The following is a 13,122-nucleotide window of genomic DNA, read 5'->3' as shown; positions in this document are numbered from 1 at the left end:
TTTTTTTTTTTTTTTACATTTTTGCCTTCTCTCACAAATCTCTCACAAAACTTTTGCATTCACTCAAGAAACGTTGTATTCCCTCACAAAACTTTTGCATTCTGAGAACGCAAACATCTTTGTGGGACGGGAGCTAAAGTTTTGTGAGGGAATGCAAATATATTTTTAAAGAAAGATTACCAATGTTTTTGTGAGGGAACGCAGTAAAAAATAAAATAAAATCAATAAATAATAATATATATATATTTTCCCACTTCAATTTTTTTCCCCACAACCAAGTCCCTTTAGGGGCTCCGTATATTGCAATATTATATTAATATTACTGTAGTATAGTAATATTATAGACTTGAGCTAGCATGAACTAGCAATGAACAGGTTAAAGGGATACTCAACCTCATAATTAAAAGTTTGTCAGTAATCACTTACCCCCATGCCATTCCAAACCCGTAAAAGCTTAATTTGGAAGCTTTGAGACTGTCCCATAGACTGCCAAATTACATTGTCAAGGTCCAGAAAAATAGTCAATCTGCCATCAGTGGTTCAACCGTAACATTACGAAGTGATGAGAATACTGTTTGTAAGTGAAGAAAACTAAAATAACAACTTTATTCAACAATTCCTTTGTCAGCAGTGTCCTCTGATTCTCTCCACATCACCATATGCTGCCTATGCTCTTTTGTATCAGCCGCACCAAAAGGATGTGCTGTTTCTACGTGTATTTATCTTTGATTTGAAAGAAAATCCTTGTGCATCCTTGTGGCTGATACAGAAGAGCAAAAGTATGTCTTGCATACTTTTCTGGACCTTGATAGTGTAACTTACTTGGCAGTCTATGGGACAGTCTCAAGCCTCCCGCGTTTTCTCCAAAACATCTTAAATTATGTTCCGAAGATGAACAAAGCTTTTACGGGTTTGGAACGAGATAGGGGTAAGTGATTACTGCCAAAATTTTCAATTTGGAGTATCCCTTTTAACATGTTTTACTGTATGTAAAAAATGAATAAATACAAAAGAAAATGCCTTTGCTCATTCTTAGTTAATGTTAGCCATAACATTAATTAATTTTAATTAATGTGACGTTACAGTAAAGTGTTACCATCATATCAGGTGCAAAAACAACAAAAAGGTTTTAAATATTTATTAATCTACCTTTTTGCAGATATATGCAGCCAGTGCTAGAATAATAATCTTGCAACATTGACAACAATATAAACCAATAGACCTTTTTTGTTTAAGAATCAACAATTGTACTATCAAATTGTTATTCAGTATAATTTCTGGCCTTGTTTACATAAGTTTGTAAGGTTTATATCGTTTCGTATTATGAAATTGAGATAAAAACGCGTTAATGAAATTAATGCTGCTTCTATGACAGTGCAATGTTTTAAGCATGTATTATTTGTGGTGATATATTCAACAATTTCATTATATAATTTTGTAGATGTGCTTGTGTCATGACAGAAATCAAAACTATATTCATTTCCTTATATTAAAACAATGTTTCAGCTTCTGAAGTGAGTGGGAAGGTGGAAAAGAATGGCGATAGAGCAGGAAAAAGTGGTGTAGGAGGAACAAGGAGAAAGAGAGAGAGAAAACAGAAATAAAGGCACTTGAAACATGTGATTTTTATTTAGATTGACAGATCCAGTTACCAGGACACAGAATGATACTACAAGTTGCCATTAGGATTGACAGCCATGTAATGGTGACAGCTCAAATTGGACTACCTGGCAGCAGATTTGAAAAAAAAATTAGAGAAAAATGATACAAGTATAAAAATGCGGTGCCTTTAGCTGTTTGCTTTAGGACAGAGAAAAAAGTGTGCCTGAAAAAAAAAAAAAAGAAAAAAAAAAAAAAAAGAAATTAAGTTCTGTATGTTAATACTTTCAGTATATAGATCACAGTTTAATCTCATTTCAGTTTTTGTATTTCTGTTGCCTTACTTGCAAAATGTCCTTATGCAAACAGTACTCAATGCCTTTGTATCCTTGCTGGATTTTATGATTTGCTTTTTGCTTGTAAATTCTGCAATGTGAATAAAAGCTTTTACAGTATATTTCTGGGGTGTTCGTATTGTGAGAGTGTGTGAGAATATATGATCACATAATGACAAAACACACCGCTTCATTGGTGCTGACCTAGGCAGCACTGTCTCCATAGAAACAGTTGCCATGACAACGCCTCCATCTCTTCAGATTTTGAGAAGCACCCCCCCCCCCATCACATACTGTCCTACTGCCTATTTATTCTATCTGACTTTATCTTTTTCTTTTAGAAACACACATGCATATTAACCCGCAAATGAGAACTATAATACTCCAATAGCTATTGCATCAAATTTCTAATTGAGGGGATAGTGATAAAATATACAAAATGTTCTTAAAATATGTTACAATTATTAAAATACCCAATTAGCCATCGATTTATAATATATTTTAGGTGTGCTTCTACAGTTTGCCTGTGTGTATTTATTACAGTTACAGGTCAAGTATATATGCACATTATGAATTCTGATATGGTGTTGAATGAACAGAAGGGAATTCTGCCGATGCTCTGTAATACATGCATTTGTGCTATACTTATTTCTGCCACTAGTAGGGGCTCTTTAGCACGCATAGCCTGACAGTGCAGTTTGCAGTTCTGTATCACATCTGACCACAGGCACGCTAGCTGGTCTGTGGCTTCTGTAACACGTAAATTCACTTCCTAAAAGTAACAGACATTAAATTCAGTATTCTTTGCTCATTGTTTTTCTTTGTGAATAATATAATAAACATAAATCTCCAAAACATCATAAAAATGCCATTTAGAGTAAAAAAAATAAATAAAATACATTAGAAATTTTCTTTCAGAGTGGACTGGCCAAAAAGGGCAGAACAACATCCAACATTTGTTAAATATTATTTCCATTTCATGATTATCAGTTCAGTGTTATATTGTCTTAATCTCTTGTCTTTTATACAATATTTACCAGTGCTGGATTCTGTTTCTGACTGTAAAACTATTTTTATTATATATATAATATGTATAACCATTTATAACTATTTATATTAACTGTTTATTTTTCACAGAATGATATTTAACATATTAGTTTGAAGCATGTAACAGCTAATACCAAATGTCTGTCCTCCTGCACACAAAATGCATGTTTTGCTGATATTACTTAAACAAATTTATTATTTATTTTACTTGAAATCTCTTATTTAACTTATTTTTCTTTTTCTGCTTCGGTGAGTTCATCACTTCAAATATTTAATGTGAAAAATGTGCATTACAAAGTACTTTTAAACATACAAAAGCAAAAGCATTAAAAGACACATTACATGTACAGTACAATATGTTATGGTGTTTCAGAGATCAATTTCCTATGTTCAAAATAATGCATGTACATTCCATGCAACAAGTTTAAAAATTGTAAAAAAGGTTTTTGAAATCATCAGACCACTTTAAACTGAACAGCAGATCAGATTTAAATTTTCATTGTTGCTCTCTGTGTGATTTTTTGATATCATACTGATTGTGAGTATTTTATTGGATGATTATAAACAATATATGGCTTCTTATAAGTCAATGAGGTACTACTGGTCATATTGGATTGAACCTATTTATGTAGCTACTGAGTTTTTTTATTCTCATGTAGTAACTGTTTTATCTCTTCCATGAGTTTGGCAATCTTAATTTCTTACTTGGTTCCATTATTTTTGTTATATTTAAGTTAGGGCCGGTAAGCAAGTTTTTGATCTAATTAATCACATGATGTGGTATTTAATTAATCAAATTAATCACACATCAAATTTGGTTAAATTACTCCCAAAAGATGATTTAAAGATTTTGTGTAAAGCATCAAACAGGCATAAAAAGAAGTAGGTTCAGCAAGAAATATTTTGTTTGATAAAATGTATTACATATAGCTTTCTCTTTTGGACCATGTGAGTAAATAATTACAGAATTGTCATTTTTGGTTGGGTGAACTATAACTTTAATAATTTATTTTCTTAATTTTATTATTATTACTATTAAAATATATATATGAAAAAAATTATGAAATGAAACTCTAAATAATAAACTGAAACTGCCAGTAGGTGATGGTAAATGTCTAAATGATTAAGTCATCGAATCATTTATTCTTTAATTGGATTCTCCAAATGGCTAAATCATTCAGGAGTGGAGTAAATGGTTCTTTATGAATGGTTCATTGAATCATTAGGCTGGTTCAACTTGAAGTGTTCATCACCATAAGACCAGCCGGTGTGTGTGACAACAAAGTGCCGCAAAAGCTTAGAGAGCAAATTCCTTGTGCTTTGGAATTGCTCTTGAATTATTTTGATGTCATACACCGTTCTGTCTGTGCAGCTCCACTTTAAAGACAATGCAAATGCTAATGGTTCAACGTGGCAAATGGTTCATCAAATTCGTATAAAAAGGTTGATTAATAATACAATGCCGCTATGGGTTGCTCGGAGATGATCAGTTCTGCTTTGTATTTATCTTCTGGTTGGCATTTTTTTTTCTTTTTTTACATTTTTATGAAAAGTGTATTAATTTCACTAATTCCATTCAAAAAGTGAAACTTGTATATTATATTAATTCATTAAACACAGACTGTTATATTTCAAATGTTTATTTCTTTTAATTTTGATGATTATAACTGACAACTAAGGAAAGTCCCAAATTCAGTCTATCAGAAAATTAGAATATTGTGAAAAGGTTCAATATTGAAGACACCTGGTGCAACACTCTAATCAGCTAATTAACTCAAAACACCTGGAAAGGCTTTTAAATGGTCTCACAGTCTAGTTCTGTAGGGTAAACTATCATGGGGAAGACTGCTGACTTGACAGTTGTCCAAAAGACAACCATTGACACCTTGCACATGGAGGGCAAGACACAACAAGTCATTGCAAAAAAGGCTGGCTGTTCACAGAGCTCTGTGTCCAAGCACATTAACAGAGAGGCGAAGGGAAGGAAAATATGTTGTAAAAAAAGCTAACCAACTTTATGGAGATGCAGATTTCATTTTCCAACAGGCTTAGTTGTCAGTTATAATCATCAAAATTAAGATAAATAAACATATAAACATAAAAATATATCAGTCTGTATGTAATGAATGAATATAATATACAAGTTTAACTTTTTAAATGGAATAAGTGAAATATGTCAATTTTTTTATGATATTCTAATTATATGACCAGCACTGTCAGGGTTTGTAAGGCAAGGGAGGAACTCAAGTGCAGACAGGGAATCACAAAACAAGGGGTTTATTCACAAAAAGGGGAAAACAAAACCCACGAGGGGGAAAACAGGACTAGGGCAGATACAGCAAATACTAAATAGACTGACTAGACGAGATAAACAAAGACTCAAGACAGGAGAACACTAACTACAAATAACACTCACGGCTATACAGGATACAATCTCACAAAGGGGAATACTTCTTTCACGAGGCTGACAGGTAGGAACACATCTGAGAAACACTCACAATTGAGGTACAGGTACAAATCACAAGTGAGGAACAATCACAAATCACAATGTGGTACAATCACAAGTGATGAACAATGAACCGACGCAAGACAGAGCACACTAGGAGATCTAAATAGGGGAACAATTAAGACATGACAGGTGGCACAGATAGCAATCACGACACGACTAGGTTAACAAGGGGGGCGGGGCAAGGGAACGAGACAACACAAGCACATGGCCCAAAGGCAAGGCCATGTGCTTGTACACAAAACACGGGTCTGCCATGATCCTGCCTCAAGACTAGGAAAAATCAAGGACACGAGGGCAGAATCATGACAAGCACCTGTAAAATAACACAATATTAACTTCTTAATGAACTTTTATATAAGATGAGTATCACATTTGCACTCTGATATTGCACTTAGCCTACTTCTTGTGTGATGTTTCTGAACTATGTGAGTTTTGCCCCATATCTTGCATTTTAGGGACATTTTCTAGGCCCCATTACGCAGTAAGCTGTTGCCCTGCCTCATATTAGTCATCAATCGACTGTATGAAACGGCAGATGATCCACAAAGGTCTGGGGCAGGGCAAGTGCATCAAATGCATTAATAATTTTTACGCATTATTTTCCATAATTAATAAATATAAATAACGCATTAAATTACCAGCCCTAATTTATTTATTTATATTCTCAGTTAGTACCTAGTCTCTTTTTGTAACTGGTTTATCGCTTTCATGATGTATACATTTTTTGGCACTCATTTCTTAAGTTCTTGATCACAATTTGACAGTGGTGATTCTCTTTGCTGAGCTGGACGCTTAGCACTATGATGACAGTCAACAGAACACACAACAGCACTGAACACACTGCAGCTGCTCCGAACATTCTGCTCCTCACACTTCCTAAAAATGACAGACATGAACAAAATTTGTCAAAATCTTTGTTTACAACTCTGAAAATGTCTCTCGGTGTTCGTATTTCTTAACATAATGAGATGAGTCTGTACCTGCGTTTTGATTTATTCGTAGTCTGTTTGTATCTGAGTCCTCCCCAACTGTTCTGCGATCATCATTAATTATAACATTGGCATATATCGCCACCTCCTCTTCATCTTCTCTGTCCAACTCTTGTGCTTCAGTGGAGATCATGTTGTACTCTTAGATCTATCTGCATACAAATGATAACTGTTGTTTCACTGTGGGTGTCTTCATGTGAAATGCAGAACTTTGTGCTATTCTACTTTTTCATGTTCCGGAAGAAGTAGTTGAAGTCAAAGTGTCAACTAAAAGCACATGCAACATCAAGTCTGCTATCACTGCATGTTTTTACATCTATTTTTTTTTTCATTGTTGTAGTCAAATTTAAATTCTAAAAATTTTAATTTCAAAGTGTTTTGACCAAGTAAAATGCACTATATTTTTGGCACCTTGAATAAACAGTAAAATTATTATTATTATTATTATTATTATTATTATTATTATTATTATTATTATTATTATTATTTAACTGTACCTACCATTCTAAAAAGATGGCACTTTAAAGTTCCCTTACATATTGTGAAACTAAACAGTTCAATAAAAAAACATATGGTCCCAAAGAACGGTTTCTAAAATGTATTATTATAATTATTATTATTATTTTTATTTATTTATTTTTTTATTGATTGTGTTGGAGTTTAGGATTCTTTATTCGAAACTTTTTTTTAAAATCTGTAACTGTCAAAAAATCCTTTAAAAGCCACCACATTATTGATTTTCTTGAGCTTTATTACTTAATTAAACTTATGATTCACATTTGATTTGACTTTTCAGTTATTGCTAACATACTGTCCATTACCACAAGTGTGTTTTATTAAATGTAATGAATTTAACACTGTAAACTGTAATAAGCTGTAAATTGTCTTAAGTTATTTTACTTATGCTGTTGTTTTTGCTATTTGCTGTTCATTTTAATAAGATTACTTTTTTTTCCTGAGAGTGTATATTTCACTTAATACATATTAAAGAATGTCTACTACAAGTAATTTCTGTGTAAATATGAAATTGATTAAAATATTAATTGATGGCATATCATTTGTTTAGGTCAGACATTATTATTAAGAGACTTTTATAAAATAACATTACAAAAGAAATATCTTAAACAAAACGGTCTGTTTTTTTTTTTTTAATGTAATGAAACTATATGAATGTGTGAAGTCCAAGATCATGCAACATCCACATGTTAAGTAGAAGAAAGATTTAGAGAAGTTTTGCAACACTAAAAACATCAATAATGCAAGTAATACAATGTTTTGAACAACAAATGAACAAATAAAATGTATGGCAATACATGAATAAGGATGCCCTCAATGTCAAGCATATGATTTAGCATTGTTTTAACTTGCCATTGCATGTGCATACGAAAAATTCTGCAGCTCTTTTGAACGTGTAATTCCAGTATCTTTTTGGCAGTGTCATACATCTAAATGGCACTAGTGGGGGATATTTAGCAAACTTAAAAGGATACACTGAGTTGACCCAAAGCTGCAAATTCTGTCATGTCGTTCCTCCTATATGACATTGTTTCTTCTGTTGTACAGAAAAATGTATTTTGGAGAATGTTTTTATTATTATTTTATTTTTTATTAAATATTTGTAAGTGTGGTGCAATGTTGTTTAGATTTTTTTTTTTTTTTACTTTGCATTATAGTGATGATAGTCAATGTATACTGTTTTCCCCTTCTGGAAAAACTATGTTATTAACGAAATACAGTTTAGTTTAAACTTTTAAATTTCTAATTTAAAAGTTCAAAATTTTATATAAAATTTCATTTATATAAAAATTGTACTAATGTTGATATAGCCTAAACAATCAGTGCAGCGCTTTGATGTTTGGGGTAGTTATCGAGAAAGAAAAAAAATAATTATGATGTATTATTAGAACTGTCAAAGCCTTATGAGAAATGAACTATTTAGAAAAATGCATACACACACACACACACACACACACACACACACACACACACATATATATATATATATATATATATATATATATATATATATATATAGTTAAATAAATTTTAGAATATATATTCTTTATACATTTTGAACACATTTTGTAATGTTATCTTTATGACTTATTATAAAATATACAAAAGGGCCCAACTATATATGTCAGGGAAAAGAAAATGATTCAGACCTATTCAAAATATAATTATATAAATATACATGTTGTGTAATTTGTGCCATTAATACACATTTTCCGAGACAGAATGCAAACTCTTGTTTCCCTGTACAGTACAGTATGACCATACGGTGGCACTATCCACTAACAAACCAAATAAAGTCGTGTTTCGGTGGAGCTCCACCTTACACACAAGCACTGAAGACCTTCATGTTGGGAATAAATTTTGTCTGCTGGAGAAGGAGACTGAAGACCGCAAGGATTTTCTTCTCTTTGGATAAACCTTCACCAAATCGCTGTTTGTGAACAACTACTTAATCACTTAAACGATGGCATCGTTCAAACAAGCTACGTTTGTATGGATTCTCCTTATGTTCTTGCTTTCCCATCTAGCAGGGACTGTGATGCCGCGGCAGATTGTTTATACAATGTCCGAGGAGGTGAGTTCGGGAACATTTGTTGGAAATCTAGCCAAGGATTTTAATCTAAAAGTGGATGATTTAGAAGCGCGCGGGCTGAGGATTGTTTCAATGTCAACAAAAAATCATTTTGCCGTGAATTTAAAAACTGGCGTTCTCTATGTGAAGGAAACAATGGACAGAGAACAGCTGTGCCCGAATACTCACACTTGCACAGTAAGCCTGGAGGCCATTGTTAATAATCCATTGAATGTTTACAGAATAGAAGTAAAAATATCGGATATCAACGACAACTCCCCTTATTTTGCTGAAAAAGCTCAATATATCCAAATTTCTGAGCTAACATTACCGGGAACCAAATTTCCATTACTGAGTGCAGAAGATCCAGATGTGGGAAGCAACTCGGTTACCATATATAAAGTGTCAAACAATCCGTTTTTTGGCCTAGAAGTAAATACAGATGCAGAAAGTGGTCCTTCTCCAGAGCTGGTGCTGCAAAAAGCGTTGGATAGAGAGAGACAGTCTACGATCCAACTGGTTTTAACTGCTGTCGATGGAGGAAAACCTTCCAAATCTGGCACTACAAATGTTATTGTTACTGTTTTAGATATAAATGACAACGCACCGGTATTTTCCAAGACTATGTACAAAGCTCAAGTCTTAGAAAACGCGCCTATTGGTACTACAATACTAAAACTTAATGCCACTGATCCTGATGAGGGTCTCAACGGTGAAGTTGTGTATAAATTTAAACATGGCCAAAAAGGAATATCAGATAAATTCGCGATCAACAACACCACGGGTGAAATAACAATTACCGGCACTTTGGATTATGAGGATATCAATGCGTACGAGATCCGCGTGGAGGCGTGGGACCGAGGCCATACTCCGCTTGCATCTCATTGCAAAGTCCTCGTGGAGATACTTGACATCAACGATAACGCACCTGACATTACACTCTCTTCGCTGCTGGATAATGTAAGTGAAGATGCAAAAAAAGACACTGTAATAGCCTTTATCACGGTCCAAGATAAAGATGGGGGTAAAAATGGAAAAGTCCATTGTTCCATTCCCCAGAACTCTCCTTTTATATTACAGACTACACAGGGGAAATACTTCTCGCTTGTTTTAAGCGGGACTCTTGACAGAGAAGAAACTGCAAAGTATAATATTTCAGTTACGGCTACAGATGAAGGAACCCCACCTCTTTCAAAAACCACAGTTATTGCAATTCATATTTCTGATGTGAATGACAACGCACCTCGATTTCAAGATTCTGTTATTGATGTTTACGTGAAAGAAAATAGTCCAGCTGGTGGTCAGATAGCGATTGTTTCTGCCCAAGATTATGACTATGGAGAGAACGCTCAGGTAACTTATTCCTTACTTGATAGTCCCAGTGTCCCGTTATCGACAGCAATCAGCATAAACTCTGTGACTGGTGAGATATACAGCATGCAGACTTTCAACTTTGAGCAGGTAAAAACCTTACACTTTCAAGTCATGGCAACAGACTCTGGTGTTCCTCCTCTGAGCAGTAATGCGACTGTAAATGTGTTTATTCTGGATGAGAATGACAACAGTCCAGTTATTTTACCGCCTTATTCTGAACCTGGATCAGTTAATAGTGAGAACATTCCCTACTCTGCTGAAGCGGGATACTTTGTAGCCAAGATCAGAGCTGTTGATGCTGACTCTGGATATAACGCACTTCTGTCTTATCATCTAACTGAACCCAAAGGAACGAATCTCTTCCGCATTGGAAGCAGCTCTGGAGAAATAAAGACTAAGAGACGAATGAGTGACAATGACTTAAAAACTCACCCACTTCTCATCACAGTGTCTGATAATGGAGAGCCATCACTCTCAGCGACTATGTCCATGGATGTTGTAGTTGTTGAGAGTCTGGATGACATAAAGACATCATTCAGAGAAGTTCCTGTTAAAGAGGAGAGTTTTTCAGATCTGAATCTGTATCTGCTCATCGCTATTGTCTCAGTATCAGTCATCTTTTTACTGAGTCTGGTCGGTTTGATAGCAGCTAAATGCTACAGGACAGACGGCAGTTTCAGCAGGTACAGTGCTCCAGTGATCAGCACACATCCAGACGGAAGCTGGTCCTTCTCTAAATCCACACAACAGTACGATGTGTGTTTCAGTTCAGACACAATAAAGAGTGATGTAGTCGTTTTCCCCTCGCCGTTTCCGCCAGCAGACGCAGAACTGATCAGCATTAATGGAGAAGATACTTTTACGCGCACGCAAACTATTACGAGCACCGAGAAGGTAGGAAATTACTTGCTTCTGTAGTGCCCTCTGCTTCTATTGCACCTGACTTGTAAAATTAACATTTGAAAAACGATTAATCAGATTTTAGGTCCTTTGAACTTTTTATTTATTTTATTTTTTTTATTTTCATTTTTTTTATTTTTTAGCTTAGATGTTTATAAAATAAATTACATATTATGAACTAGGCTAATAAATTACATTTTCTTTTAAGTATTAATAAAAGTACGCTTAGCCAAATAAAAATAATAATACGGGCAGTATTAACAAAGTCGAAATATTGCTTTGATTTTTCACTACATGTTTAAATTAAACATTTCAGTCTTGCAAGTTATTTCGACATCTCGTGGCTCTGGGGTATTTTTATCACTGTGCAGCTTTGTTTTCATCTTGAAGTTTGATTTTCCTATACTGCCTTTCTAATTTATCTTTGACTCCTCTGTATACTCAGTGTATATTTATAGACCATTTCGTACGTTTTTTCTTTTTTTCTTTTTATGTAGTAACAATTATCTTTCGAAATCATACTGCTATTTTTTTCGATGCTTAAGTGTAGTATTTTTTTATTTAAAGAACGAAATCACTTCAGTACCACGGATAGCGATTGTAACGCATTTTCCTTCTCAATTAACATATTTCTGTAAATAGCACATTTTTTTTCATTTATTTATTTATTTATTTATTTATTATTATTTAATTGTTGCTGATTGGTAATGTTTGAGTCGACACGAGTGTTATTTACTGTGTGAGGATGGTGATACCTTTAGTTTACTCTTTGAGAAAAAAATATATGAAGTAACATCATTGTCTCTTCACTTTTACAACACGTGGTGGCACTGCAGACCGTGACTTTGAGAGTTATCTGAGCTCCTCCTTTACAGCATGAGAACAAGAGGAAATTTTGAAGGCGTGTAAATAACCAAGGCTTACAGTAGCTACTGCGTCGTGATGTCGGATTGTGTCCAGAGAGATCTGTTTGGTTGTTTTAATAGTTTTTACAGTAAATAATCGCAGGACATTCTGCTGCACAATCATGGATGTTACAGAATCTTACGGCTTCTGGATCGTTTTATTTCTGTCTTTATGGAAATCTTCGCTTGGTCAGATTGTCTATTCCGTCTCCGAGGAGGTAAATAAGGGAACTGTGATCGGGAATATAGCAAAAGACCTGAAGATCAGTGCTCAGGAACTAGAATCACGCATGTTTCAGATTATGCCTGGATCAAATGCAAAGTATTTTGATGTAAATGTGAAAACGGGCTCGCTGTTTGTCAAAGACCGGATTGATCGTGAGGAGCTGTGTGGCAGCAATCAGAAATGTGCGTTGAATCTAGAGGCTCTTGCTCAAAATCCTCACAGACTTTACCGGATTGAAATTATCGTCGTGGATGTGAATGACAATGCTCCCTTTTTTCCAGAAGGCACGTATGTTGTCAATGTTACAGAGAATGCAAACGAAGGAGATAGATTTCCTCTTCCGATTGCAAAAGATTCAGATATCGGCAGTAATTCTCTGAAAGAATACAAACTCGGCTCAAATGGATATTTTTCCTTAGATGTTAATACCGGGCAACAGAGTATATCTGCTGAATTAGTGCTACAGAAAGCTTTAGACAGAGAAAAACAAGCTGTTATTCACATAATACTCACCGCTGTTGATGGAGGAAAACCTCCTAAATCTGGAACAGTGAGTATTGTTGTTAATATCATGGATGTAAACGATAATAAACCTATTTTCAGCAAACCTTTGTACAAAGTTAAGGTGAAAGAAAACACACTAATTGGAAC

General features: G+C 34.2%; 1 protein-coding gene across 1 annotated transcript; it reads left to right on the top strand.

Annotated features, from left to right (window-relative positions):
- The first annotated feature begins 8,856 nt into the window (after positions 1–8,856).
- Positions 8,857–11,402, top strand: LOC113109764 (protocadherin alpha-8-like). Its single transcript, XM_026273506.1, has one exon. The coding sequence runs from the start codon at positions 8,959–8,961 to the stop codon at positions 11,356–11,358; it is 2,400 nt and encodes a 799-aa protein (XP_026129291.1). The 5' UTR covers positions 8,857–8,958; the 3' UTR covers positions 11,359–11,402.
- Positions 11,403–13,122: the final 1,720 nt, after the last annotated feature.

Source organism: Carassius auratus, chromosome 10, assembly GCF_003368295.1.
Source record: "Carassius auratus strain Wakin chromosome 10, ASM336829v1, whole genome shotgun sequence".
NCBI lineage: Eukaryota > Metazoa > Chordata > Actinopteri > Cypriniformes > Cyprinidae > Carassius > Carassius auratus.
Note: the sequence above shows the minus strand (reverse complement) of the source record. Positions and strands in the feature narration are given on the sequence as shown.

Bases quoted from the DNA above. Each gene is read 5' to 3' on its own strand.
- LOC113109764 (XM_026273506.1), top strand. From the start codon at position 8,959: ATGGCATCGTTCAAACAAGCTACGTTTGTATGGATTCTCCTTATGTTC.